General features: G+C 36.5%; 3 protein-coding genes across 3 annotated transcripts; 1 reads left to right on the forward strand and 2 right to left on the reverse strand.

Moving 5' to 3' along the window:
• The first annotated feature begins 1400 nt into the window (after positions 1–1400).
• LOC118263781 (uncharacterized) lies at positions 1401–6972 on the forward strand. The gene is made up of 4 exons (XM_035575951.2): positions 1401–2225; positions 2353–2430; positions 2522–2675; positions 6792–6972. The coding sequence occupies exons 1-4, from the start codon at positions 1401–1403 to the stop codon at positions 6953–6955; spliced, it is 1221 nt and encodes a 406-aa protein (XP_035431844.2). The 3' UTR covers positions 6956–6972.
• Positions 6973–7394: 422 nt separating this feature from the next.
• Positions 7395–10236, reverse strand: LOC118263817 (uncharacterized). The gene is made up of 4 exons (XM_035576007.2): positions 10063–10236; positions 9590–9730; positions 9215–9368; positions 7395–8712 (listed from the first exon to the last, which is right to left on the reverse strand). The coding sequence occupies exons 1-4, from the start codon at positions 10109–10111 to the stop codon at positions 8580–8582; spliced, it is 477 nt and encodes a 158-aa protein (XP_035431900.2). The 5' UTR covers positions 10112–10236; the 3' UTR covers positions 7395–8579.
• A 1068-nt stretch (positions 10237–11304) lies between these two features.
• Positions 11305–12902, reverse strand: LOC118263618 (uncharacterized). The gene has a single exon (XM_035575713.2). The coding sequence runs from the start codon at positions 12590–12592 to the stop codon at positions 11402–11404; it is 1191 nt and encodes a 396-aa protein (XP_035431606.1). The 5' UTR covers positions 12593–12902; the 3' UTR covers positions 11305–11401.
• Positions 12903–12948: the final 46 nt, after the last annotated feature.

A 12948-nucleotide genomic window follows, 5' to 3' on the forward strand; every position in this document is an offset into this window, starting at 1 on the left:
TGGATTGTATTATTTAACACTGTGTTCATGAGAACTGCTTGTCCACCTCTAGTGATGTTGATATCAACTGGTATTGGCCTGCTCGCTGAGATTGCAGAAGTTTACTTCATCATACATCTTGTTATATCAAGGGTAAATTACTTAAACGATATATTGCGACAAGAAGTGTTAGAAGTGAACGATCCAAAGAAGAGAGCCAATGATGGGAATCTCTATTTTCTAATGAACACATACGAGAATGACAATACCAGTCTTTCAAACGAAGTTGTTACTGCTACGTTTTGTATATTAGATGCGTTATCAGATTTTACTGAACTTTTCCAATTTTCGGTGAGTGTTAACTTTCTTTTAAGCATTGGTGACCTACTTATTTAATAAATATTTCTGTCTCAAATAATTTTATGTGGTATTTCAACAGTTATTCTATTTCGTCTGTCAAATCTTGGCCTGGAATTTGGTCTCCATACATTCTCTTATCAGCTCATTGAAAGAACAGGTAAGAAACATTAGTTGACTTTATACATAGCCCATTACGTCGTGGTGATCCGGATGTTTTAGACGCCCGCTTCTAATGCATGAGAACGTGGGTACTAGACCATTATTTGCTGCTAATCTGATCTGCTTTTACAGAGGGCAGCAGATATTGATTTAATGCTATACGTGATGCCTCTACTCTTCAATAAACAATTTATAATGGTGACACTGTGTCTGAAGGGTCAGTCTTTAACTACAAAGTTAGAACAATCAAGAAAACTATGTATTGACATCGTTTCATTATGCCTTAATGACTGTAAGTAATTACTTTAATGTTGTTTTAAAAAGTCCGTTTTATTTTTTGGTTAATTTGATGGTTTTGTTTGTTACTAAGAAATTGTTTGTTCGTTAGGATTTTTCATTTTTATAGACGCTATAGACAATTTTATTAATAGGACAAATTAAATGTGAACACTGGCATTTCTGCAACTACGTGTGTAACTATTATTAATTATCCCTTATTGAGTTCTTCATAGGTGAATGCAGTACCAAGAAACTATCTACATGATAGCTTGATCATATACACCATATGTAGGCTTAATACCTATACTAATATCATCAAGTCATTTCTTTAGTTAAGTATCTACTAAAGAAAATGAATCCTAAATATTTTTATTTTCCACAGGCAAATCCCGGGAATATGCCAAGCAAATTATATTGCTGGTCGAAGGAAGACGAAACTTGTCAATTTACAACATTTTCACGTTGGGCACTCGACTGCCATTACATCTGCTAGCTGTTACCGCGAGTTATACCATCGTGCTTTTACAGTTCGCTTTGCTATAAGATTTATAAGTGGACCTAGGTACCTACCAACTTAGAATAGATAAGTACACAACATTAGTTTATATAGATACACATCAACTATGAAAACGACAAAAGATACAAAAATCGAATATCTATCCAAAGACATTATTGAAGAAGAATTTACAAAATCTCTGAGGTTAATGTATCGCTTGCAAATGTTAATGGCATCTACCAGGGTTGATCTGAAAGACCGCTTCGTGACTACTCCGTCGCTGCTTCAGAAGTGCCATACTATGCTCAGTGTAGTCCTGCTACTTGGGTTGGACTACATAGTAATACACAAGTATGATACAATCCTATTTGACAATGAAACTATATATTATTTGAGCTCGTGTGTGACGGGACTGCAAACTCTTACGTTCATATGCAACATTATTCATGTGCGGTTCCTAAACGGGGATGATAACGTGGAATTTTTCGTTAAACTCCAACAAATCGACCGGTGTATGAACATACATCGCAACAAAACTGTAACTGCCCTACTATTGAAGACTAACATTTTTTCCTTAGCAGCTGTATTTGTCATCTTCAGTGTACTCGTTGCTATTGCTACAGCAAAAGGCACTGCCGCATTCTGGCCTTACATAGGCATTGCGTACTCGCAACTTAACTTTGTCTTGGAACTAATATGCTGTTCAAATATATTCGTATATTTTTACATACGAGCACGTTTTATCAATTCTATAATTAAAAATTATCTGGATCCGAAAAAGACTCAAGAGATCCTCTACTCAAGGAATAGATCATATTTTTTGTTTACCACCAAAACGTTTATGAGACGGCTCGCTGCTCAGACTCATAGTTTCCTAACAAGTGATACTGATATTTATTTGAAACAATTATTGGATGGCTTTTTCAAATTTCAAGACATTTACAAATTTCAGGTAAGCACCTAAAATCTTCACCTTCATGCTTATCAGTACCTCTGCTACTACTCACCTTGGTACTATCAAAACAAATGCGATTGTTTTCCCACATAATATTTTATATAGAGCTTATTATATTTTTCAGATTTTTATGTTTTGCTGCAAACTAGTGGGATCGAGTATTTTAACATTCGAATTTATGTTGTTTGCCGTACAGAATGACGTAAGTTCAAAACCAGGTACTTTAATGAACTTCATATTATTATTATATTCTTATTGCTCCATGTATTAAATGTTTTTATTTATTTTTACAGACCGTAGGCATCTGGGACAGTCTGACGCCATCATTTTTCACCATAATCGACTTGGTTATGGCACTCTTACTAGGGATCCGATGTGAATTGTTTATCAGAGAGGTGAAAGAAACTAAGCGATTGGTGATAGCTGTTATGTCGAGGCATTATGATGGTAAGGAAGAACCTATTTACTAACAACAATAACACAACAACGTCACGCCCTTTATCCCCGAAAGGGTAGGCAGAGGTGCACATTACGGCACGTAATACCGCTATGCAATGTACACCCACTTTCACCATGTGTTATAATAAGTCCCATAAAATAGGGGTGAGTCTATTGCCATATCGACGCTGGAAAGGCAAAATGTATTAAGCGCCACTTTGGTCGAAAATGAGTTATATATACCGTTGGAATCGCCTGATTTTTCTCTTTCGAATGGTCTATGTCTCGCCTTAATTTGAGCACTTTGATGGCGGTTAATACATCGGTGATTTTAGACTTTTTCGTATATTTTTTTGTTTTAAATCCATTCATTTTTTTACTTTGGCTCATAAAGCGTACATGATAGTAACAAACTATTGATAAGTCATTTATACCTGCTTAAGTTTACAACTAGATTGGTTTTAAATCTCTTTACCTTTCCATTTTTCTAAAAAGTAACGCAATAAAACATTTTACAGATTGGCAATTATTATAAAATCTAAACATAAGTCAATTTACTTGTAAATAAAATATATGTTTTTTGCGTTTAAAACATTTTACTTTTCTGCATGTTACAATTATTTGGACGTTAAAACAATTTTATCCAAAACATTTTATTACTAAAATGGTTGATAATACAATTTTACCTGAAGCTATTCTAATGTGTTTGTAGCACTTAAATTAATTTACCTAATGTAAAATTAATTGCATTTGTGAGTTAACCCTCCCAAAAAAGATTGATAAATACCAAACTATGGTGGTTAGACGGTAGTTCAAGACTGTCATTCACCGAGACCGCGGCTGTTAATCAGGGCCGAGAGCGTTGCGCGGGCGCTTCAGTCACCCATGCGCTGTCGACGAGGGAGTTCACGCTCGCTGTCGCAATACACTGTTCGTAAATATGAGGAGTACCTTAGTTTGCAAACGTGTAATGCCAAAAAGAATTTACCAGATACTGATATAGAAGATGTTGATATAGAAGAAGATTTTTAATTTTCCAAAATGTGATTATTTTTTATTATTATATTGTCACGCTCTTTATCCCCGAAGGGATAGGCAGCGGTGCACATTATGCCACGTAACGCCACTGTATAATGTACACCCACTTTTCACAATTTATGTTGTAAGTCCCATGTAATAGGTGAGCCTATTGCCATACATCGGACACATTTCATTTCATGCTATTACTGAGAAATTTTCGAAAAACCGAAAAAAGCCCAGCAATAATTCGCCCAACCCGGGTATTGCCCTTGCCCAGTAATCGCACTTGCAACCACTCGGCTAAGGAGGCAGTCATTATTTCAATATAAGATTAAGTGAGATTATATTTTACACTTATAAGATTAATACTGATACAAAAGATGTTGATGAAGTTTCATGTTATCTATGTCTTGAATATGTTTCCAAAGTCTGATTGTTTTTCATTTTGTATTTGATTAGTATAAGTCTAAGTACAAGTGTACCTATTAACTTGTGATATCTGATCTCTACTAGGTATACTTAAAAGTATTGCCTTTCCATGTTCCGTACCAAAATGGCAAAACTGTTGGGCCTACATAGTTGAAACTTTGTAGGTTGATGTATTCTGGTAACCGCTATTTGGATTTCGAATAACAATTAATAAATTAAAAGGGGCACCCCATACATGGAACTGATTCAAAAAGTTTTAACCTATTCGTGATGGGTGTCTATCGATAATACTTTAAAAAAGACATTAAGGTTCCTAAAACCATTTTTCGTTAAAATCAATTGTTTGAAAGATAGACGTTTCCAAAGTGGAAAAATGAGTGTCCCCCTCTCTAACATTTAAAATATGGGAGGGACAAAACTAAAAAAAAAAAATATATGCTGTAAATTTCATTTGAAACTTTCAAAGAAAATTGGTTTGAACGAGATATCATTATTACTTTTTCAGAAATAATACTAATAGAACTCGTCCGTGAACGGTGGCGGTGTGTCCTGTATGGGCTGAGCACCGCCAAGTCCTCAGGGATGTGGTCGGCGACGGTGACCTCTCGCGCCCGGCACTGGTTCAGGCCATGGTGCGGAGCGAAGGGGACTGGGATGCCGTCTCCACCTTTTGCGAAGCAGTCATGCTAGCTACGGAGAAGGCGGGGCGCGTGAGAGAACAAACCTCCTCACGTCCCAGCCGTCGCGTGAGACACTCCGGGCGTCGGGGATCGCGGGACGATCTCCGGCCACCGTAAGTGCGGGTCTGCGGTTGGCGAGCAAGGGTAGCTCACCGCTCGACCAGAACCAGACCCGTGCGTGCGGATCGGATCATCTTGAGCTTCTGGGCGTAACTTTATCGCTTACTCTAAACTTCGGCTCTTATATAGAGTCGAAGGCGCATCTGGCTGGTAGAAAGTTGGGTATTCTCTGGTGGGTGAGACGGTACTTCACACCGAAACAACTGCTGAGCCTGTACCAAGCGCAGGTTCGGTCTTGTATGGATTACTGTTCTCACCTTTGGGACGGCTCGGCTAAATGCCAGATCAAAGCGCTAGAAAACATCGAAAAGCGTGCCAAGAAGCTCATCAATGATGATGCGCTTGTAGAGGCCCGGCTTCAAAGCCTTGAACACAGGCGCAAGGTTGCAAGCCTTTCCGTTTTTTACCAGATACATTTCGGAGAGTGTGTGGGGGAATTGCACAACTTGATTCCCCCGAGTCCTTTTCATCATCGAACCACAAGACAATCGGCGAGGCGTCACCGTTTCATGGTAGATATCCCACCCACTCGCACGAAGCGCTTCACTCCAAGCTTCCATGTGCGAACTGTTAGAGAGTGGGATTCTTTGCCGGAGTCTGTGTTTCCTGATGGGTATAACCTGGGTGTTTTCAAGGCCCGAGTGAATAGGTTGGTTATGGGCAGACGTGCTCCATCGTAGGCCGCGTCATCACTTACCACCAGGCAAGATAGCGGCTAAACGTCGACCCATCAAACGTAATAAAAAAGTGCATTTTCAAAAAACGCAAATATAACTTTGTCGTTCATACAAACACTAACTACTACTGTATAACGAAGTTATTTTATGACTTTTATATTATGCCATCTACTTGCTGCTACGGAACCCCTCATGGGCGAGTCTGACTCGCACTTGGCCGGTTTTTTTAAGACTGATTGATCTCAGAAGTAAGAGCTTTATATTTTTTCTTCATTTTGCGATGAAAAGTCCTTTTAAAATTTTTTTTTGCGTTATTTAGTTTTACCCGTAACTTCCATTATTCATTAATATTGTGAGATAATACTTAAAGCCCAGCGAAAACTTTAGCTTAATGCAAGATAAGACATTTTAGTTTTCATGGTCTGACTTGACCGGGCCTGATAAAACATTTTACTTAGACGTGTTAGTATGCTGTACAGAATATAACACATTTTATCTAGCTCATTTATGCAGCTTTTTGTTCGTTAAAACATGTTTTACCTGAACACGGTGAGTACGGTCAACTGACTTAAGTCAATTTTACCTAACCAAGATTATGGCCTGCATTGTATTAACTCCAAAATCTTGGACACGAAGACACTTACATTATTTTCTATTATTACATTTCATAGTAAACGTTATTCGTAATAACTATTTTGAGTTTCAATGAAAAAGCTCCAGTAATTAATTAGTTATGATTTTTTTTGCAAAATTTGAAACTTCAAATCGCTCTACTGAACAATTCACATAATGGCGGTTAATACATTTTGCCTTTCCAGCGTCGATATACCTACTGGGCACAGTTCCAGACGCCGTGCTAATACTGAGAAATTTTCAAAACACCAAAAAAAAACCCAATAGTACTTTGCCTGACCTGAGAATCGAACCCTTATCTGGCTGACTCGATCAACGAGGAGTTAACGGTGGTGTTAACATGATATATTCTTAAGGATTCATACACCACACATAGCTACATAATACATAAAGTCATTTCTGTCCAATGTGTGTAGGTAGAAACGATAGAGCATTCCTACTTCTGCTGTGCTTCTGCTTTTCGAGTCAGAGCCCCGGTAAACCCACTGGACAGTTCCGGATCGCCTACTAAGACCCTATCACACCTTTAATTTTCAGATTCCATACCATACCATTTGAACTTGCAGGTAGACTGAGGGAGAAATCAAATAGGATGTTGAAACTAATAGAAGAAACTCCACCGCACTTCTCCGTGTACGACATGTGGCAACTGGACGCAAATGTTCTGTTACAGATGTTCATGCTGGTCACTGGCCTTATCGTCACACAAATGCAATTTGCTTTCTTGTGAACCAATTGTTACGCAATATTATTTCAGGCAAATAAAGGTAAGCGTCCACAGACCCGCATCGTAAGCATCGTGCGTACGTGCCATGCGTACGATGAGTGCGATGCGTGCGCTCCGTGCGATGCGTACGATGCGTGCGATCCGTCCGATGCGTGCGATCCGTACGATCCGTGCGATCCGTGCGATTCGTGCGATCCGTGCTACCGGACTTCTGTTAATTTCATTGCAATAACCGGTTGGTTCTTTAGGACAACCAGCAATGAGAAATATAGCTCGATTTTGACACAGCCAATATATTATATTGCAGTTTTGCCAGTTTAGTACCTATCCAGTGATTAGCGAATAACAATGATATACGATGACATCATAACAATGTTTAAAACTACTTCAAAACATATTAAAATTGTGTTTGTTGTGTGGTATAAATAAAAAATAAAAACAATTTGTATTTAAAACCATTTATTTCACTTTCTAGATTGTAATAAAACATTGTCATCTGTGATTTACTAGCGTATATAGAAAATACTTCTATAAAGCGTATAAATTGCGTTAAAAAATATAAAATATTGCGTAGAAAACTACAGTCTTAAAGAACAAAGTTCAATGAGGCACTTAAATCTTAACTAAAAGCCTAGTATCTATGAAAACAATATTAACTGGACGGATTTGTTAAAATACTGTATAATACATACTGGAATGTTCTCAACTAATAAAAATGTCATGTAAAAATGTGCAAAATAGATTCAATCTTACTAATTAATTATTTATAATAGATATAATGCCGTACTCAGAGTTATTTGAGGATTACTTAACCCAGGCCTTAGCAATTGTTTTCATTACAAAATCGTTACTAAGGAATAGTTTAAGTAAACATTAAATTACTCTAAGTGTTGCAGTTAGTGGTACATTATTTACATATTTTGTATGTAAAAACATAATATTTCTACAGAGCAATAACTTGAACCAGAAGACACCACATAAAAAATATATTCAATTCATTTTCATAAAAATGTAAATCTTAAAAAAATCGGAAGAATTAATTCACTCAAATACAAAAATAAAATGTATATAACGATGACATTATGCCAGCAATTGCATAGTTATTGCAACATATTCATAAAATATTTATAATATTACAAGATTGACTTGTTCATAATATTTTGCACTTGAAATCTTTCTTTGTTAAAAATATGTACACATACTTTAGCTTGATAGCTACCTACAAGGACTTAACTATTACATAGTTATTACAGTTCTTAATAAAGCTGTCTTCTTTACTTTTTGTTTCATAATAAGGTCACTTGTGCATTTCTTATTAGTGTATTTACCAGAATACATCTAAAAGGAAAAGTGTTTTATTGCATGAGATTCCTTTTTACATTCTTAATTTCGTAAAACGGGGTGAATAGAATTCAAAGCATGAATAAACACAAGAATGTGGTGAATAGACGTTAGAATATATTCCCTCTTCTGTATCTATTCATCCCTCGAATTCTATTCAGGTTCCCCGTTTAACGATTATTGCTTTTAAACTGTCATAAAAACTTCATAGAGGTTTCATTTCTGTTTACCTACCATACAAAACTTTTTGGTGTAACATCAATGTGTGATGTTTGTAGTCTGTATATCAGAACAGCATTTTAGCGAATAGAAACACAATGCATGATGGGATTAGCAACGCCATTGTTGTCATACTTGATGCCCCATTACATCTGTGGTCAAGGAAACAGAAACACCATATTGTTTCATCATACCAGTCCCTGTAACAAATTGAGGTTGATTACAATTTACACATGTGATTTATTGTTTTACACTATATTATATGAGTTGAATAAGTCAGAATAATATTCAATTGAACCATGTAGTTCTTCATACTTAGGATAATGCATTAATTCTTGATTGTTTGATAACAAATAAATTAAAAATTAGTATTATTTATATTCAATTAAATTATGTAACTACTAAACACAGTAACAAATTATTAGATTAAGAATTATTCATTAAACAGGTTTTGCCTGCAACTTCATCTGCAATGAATAAAACTATTGACTTCTGGCAGCATTTGGATTCCCTACAGCCCCTTTTTAAGCGATACATGTCACACAATCAACACGTCACAGAACAGGACTCCTAAATTGGAGTATAATTTTGTATCTTATGAGTAAATAAAAGAAACTTAAAGAGAAATTTTAAGTCCTCCGCTAATGTCAGTCACTGGTGACCACCATGGCGTTGAATGTGTTAGAAAGCTTATCTCTTTACCTTTTAATATCAAGTTCCTTTATGCTGTTATTCACATAGTTTGCCAGATTTACATCCCGGGCTGCTGGTCTGCAACCTTCATATGTGTCAGCAGGAATGTCTGTTCGAAAAGCTCTGAAGTTGCTCAGGCAATCCCTTGTTATTACTTCTTGTGCTGAAAAGTTAAGTTTTCATTTTAATTTACTTGAATGTGACAACAAATTATAGGTTAACTTATAATAATATGTGTTAATGTGTACAGTCTTATTTTACAAATCTTGTAGTCAACTTTAGGGTATATTTTAAAAGAAGAATTTAATATCCTTTCTTTTTATTGTTATATTTTAAATGTATAAGAAATATAGATATAGATGGCTGAATCCTAAGATACCTTACCTCCTTTCCGTTCGATGAGCTTGACACATATATCTTCATTATCAGGACATGGGTTACCGAGGTAACCTACACCGCGCCAGTTGAATGGTTCCATACACCCAGGCGTAGCTGCCGTGCATTGATAGCACCATAGTGCTAAACCTATAAAATAAATTATACTGATAAATCATATCAGAATGGATAGTGTCAAAAGTACCTTATAATTTGCATACTAATAAGATCCCAACTGATGGGTATAGTCAAAACAGAGTTACATTTCTTTGTCAAAATTTTATTATCAGTATTTTTTTCCTGGCCATAAATGATTTCCATACAAAATGCATCACAATTGTAAAGTTTAGGCTAAATGCTATGGACATGGCTTTGAAAAAGAATTTACAATAGGCGAATTACCGATGTATTCAACATCGTTGGTAAACCACACCCATGTTACAAAAGCTAAAGAAAATATTTTACTTATTTATGATACTTACTATGACTTAAAAACGATATAAACGTCAAGAACAATATTAAATATTTCATTTTATAGAGATTTTAACTTAAAAGTAGAACATAAAGAGCAGAAACGATGGAACAACAAAATAAAGCCGACAGTAAAAAATTATAACGACTGCAAACAAACTGCTCAGCCCAGTTTACTATGCTTGATTCAACTGTCATTAATGTCAACGTCAATTTAAAATCATAGACAAATATTGTCGTTTTGTTATAGTCGTCGACAGAGAATTGTCTACGGTTGTAGGTCTAACATCGACAAAAAATGTATTATACATAAATTGAAATATAATAAAGCCAAAGCTGAAACGTAATAAATGAGACACAGAAATTGTGGAATAAACCCCGTGAGCCCCTATTTAATGATATTTTAGTTTGGCAGCACGAGCGCCTTCACACTAATGTTGGTCCAGCGTAAGCGTTCGATAATCGTATGTGCAGCGCAGATGCCACGTCAGTACCCTTACCAGCGTAACGGCATAGAATAACTTCTGCGCCGCGTCAGCGCAGCGTTTAAATTGACTGTAGACGCATCGTTGCAACGCGATGCCTGCGCCGCGTAGCTGCAGCTTATTGAACACCTACGCTGGACTAACATTAGTGTGAAGGCGCTCTACCACGACGATATTTTCTTCCCTTATTATTACAAAGCAGTCTATTAGTACTACTACGAAAAAAATCTAACTGTGATTCCCTTCTTCCTACTGTCCATGGCACATATGACTATGACTGCCTCGTTGGTCGAGTGGTCGCAAGTGCGACTGCCGGACAAGGGGTCTCGGGTTCGATTCCTGGGTCGTGCAAAGTATTACTGGTCTATTTCGGTTTTTAGAAAAAATTCTCAGTGGTAGCAATAAGCTCACCCCCTATTACATGGGACTTATAATACAAATTGTGAAATTGTGAAAAGTACATTGTATAGTGGCATTACGTGTCGTAATGAGCACTTCTGCCTACCCCTTCAGGGATAAAAGGCGTGACGTTGCTTTTTTTTGTTATATTTTATGACGAAATATGAAAATACGTATCTAATATTTTTTCATTACCAACTGACGGACTATATAGATTTTTAATTTTCATACCCCGTCTTCATTTCCATTATTATAAAATATCAGTCAACAGTTAATACGTCAGATTTTTTACATTGGCTTACACTACTTAGACAGCTCCGTTTTATGTGAAGAGAAATTATGATTGTTTTCAATGAAAATGCAAGAATATATTATTCACTTTGTTTTATTTTTATTATTATACGTATAGGTATATCCAGTTTCGCTGAACTTAAGAATTTGTTGTGCTAAATGAATTAGTTTCGGTTTATTCATCTTGATTATCATCACCACCTGTTATTTCCTGTAGAGTTTTCTCTTCTGTATCATCTGGCCCTTTAGGATAAGCAGCCGCTCTAAGTATTTGCAAGTCCTCTTTATTCAAATCAATGCACATTGTTGCAACTACATCTTCTAAATTTATGGTACCATCATTACTTATGTCGACTTCTTTAATTAGATTATCTACCATTTTCGCCGACATTTTACTACCCTGTTTCGTCAATGTGTCTCTCAGGTATTCACGATCCAGTAATCCTGTCTTCTCAGGGTCGTACACTTGTAATGAAGCTCGAATTTCCTCTTCAATAGGAAAGTCTCTTTGTCTTATTGTTACCATTTTTAGAAACTGTTCATAAAATATATGTCCCTCTGCATTTGGTGGTCTGCAACAATAGGTTATTAGCTCTTGAAGTTGTTCCACTGTATATGTCATGATCAGAAGACTTTTTAGCAAGAAAACCAATTCTTTTTCTGTAATGAATCCATCCAATTCAGCATATGCTGGAGTGTGATTTTGAAACATTTCCCATAATTGTTCTACTTCAGCTAACTGATCAGGTCGTAATTCAAAGGGTGCTTTCAAGGCTTCTTTAGAGTCACTGAAATCATATGGAGCAGCTGGATCAGGAGGTGGTTCCTCAACGTATTGTTCTTCCTCTTCGACTTGTTCTTCAGGTGCAGGTTCTTCGGTTTTTTGTACTTCCTCACCTTCTACCTGTTCACCTTCCAAACCTTCACCTTCAACCTCTTCTCCTTCCACTTTTTCTTCTTCACCTTTTTCTTTTTCTTCTCCTTCAACATGTTCACCTTCTACGTGCTCCCCTTCGGTAACCGCAGTTTCACCTTCAACCTCCTCTCCTTCAACTTGTTCCCCCTCCAGGGCTCCTTCTTGCTCTGTATGTTCTCCATCGACTTCCTCTTTCACTGCAGCTTCTCCTGGCTCTCCTGGCTCTCCTGGCTCTCCTGTCTCTCCTGTCTCTCTTGTCTCTCCTTCAACCAGTTCAGCTACTTCAGCTGTTTCACCTTCTGTTCCTTCGGTTACTTCCGTTTGGTCACCTCCATCAGTTACTGTTTCAGCAACTGTGTCTGTTTGACCTGCTTCTTTTTCCTGGTTTTCACTAACCTTCACCTCTTCACCGGCCCCAGCATTTTCTATATTAAGCGATTCCTCATCCATATTGCTTTGCTTGTTGTTGCACGAGAATTTTGAATAAAATGTGTTTTGAACTTAATCTATTTTAAACTAAAAATTTGTCACCGCATCGAGGTTTACTGAATTTCGTACGTAGTACAACAATTAAATTATCTGTTATTTTGTCATATAGGCTGAGACTTTCTAAAGATATATAATCTAAAATGTGTACGAAGTCATCAAATAATTCATCACGTATGTTACCTATAAAATTAAACATTTATGAAAAGGAAGGAAAATATTAAATTTGTATACGTCAATGGTGCGTCTATGTGCCTCTGACATGTGTCTTTGTGTATTACTTATGTTTTTAAACTTAGTTTAATTGAAATATTAAACCT

Source organism: Spodoptera frugiperda, chromosome 27 (assembly GCF_023101765.2).
Source record: "Spodoptera frugiperda isolate SF20-4 chromosome 27, AGI-APGP_CSIRO_Sfru_2.0, whole genome shotgun sequence".
Lineage (NCBI taxonomy): Eukaryota > Metazoa > Arthropoda > Insecta > Lepidoptera > Noctuidae > Spodoptera > Spodoptera frugiperda.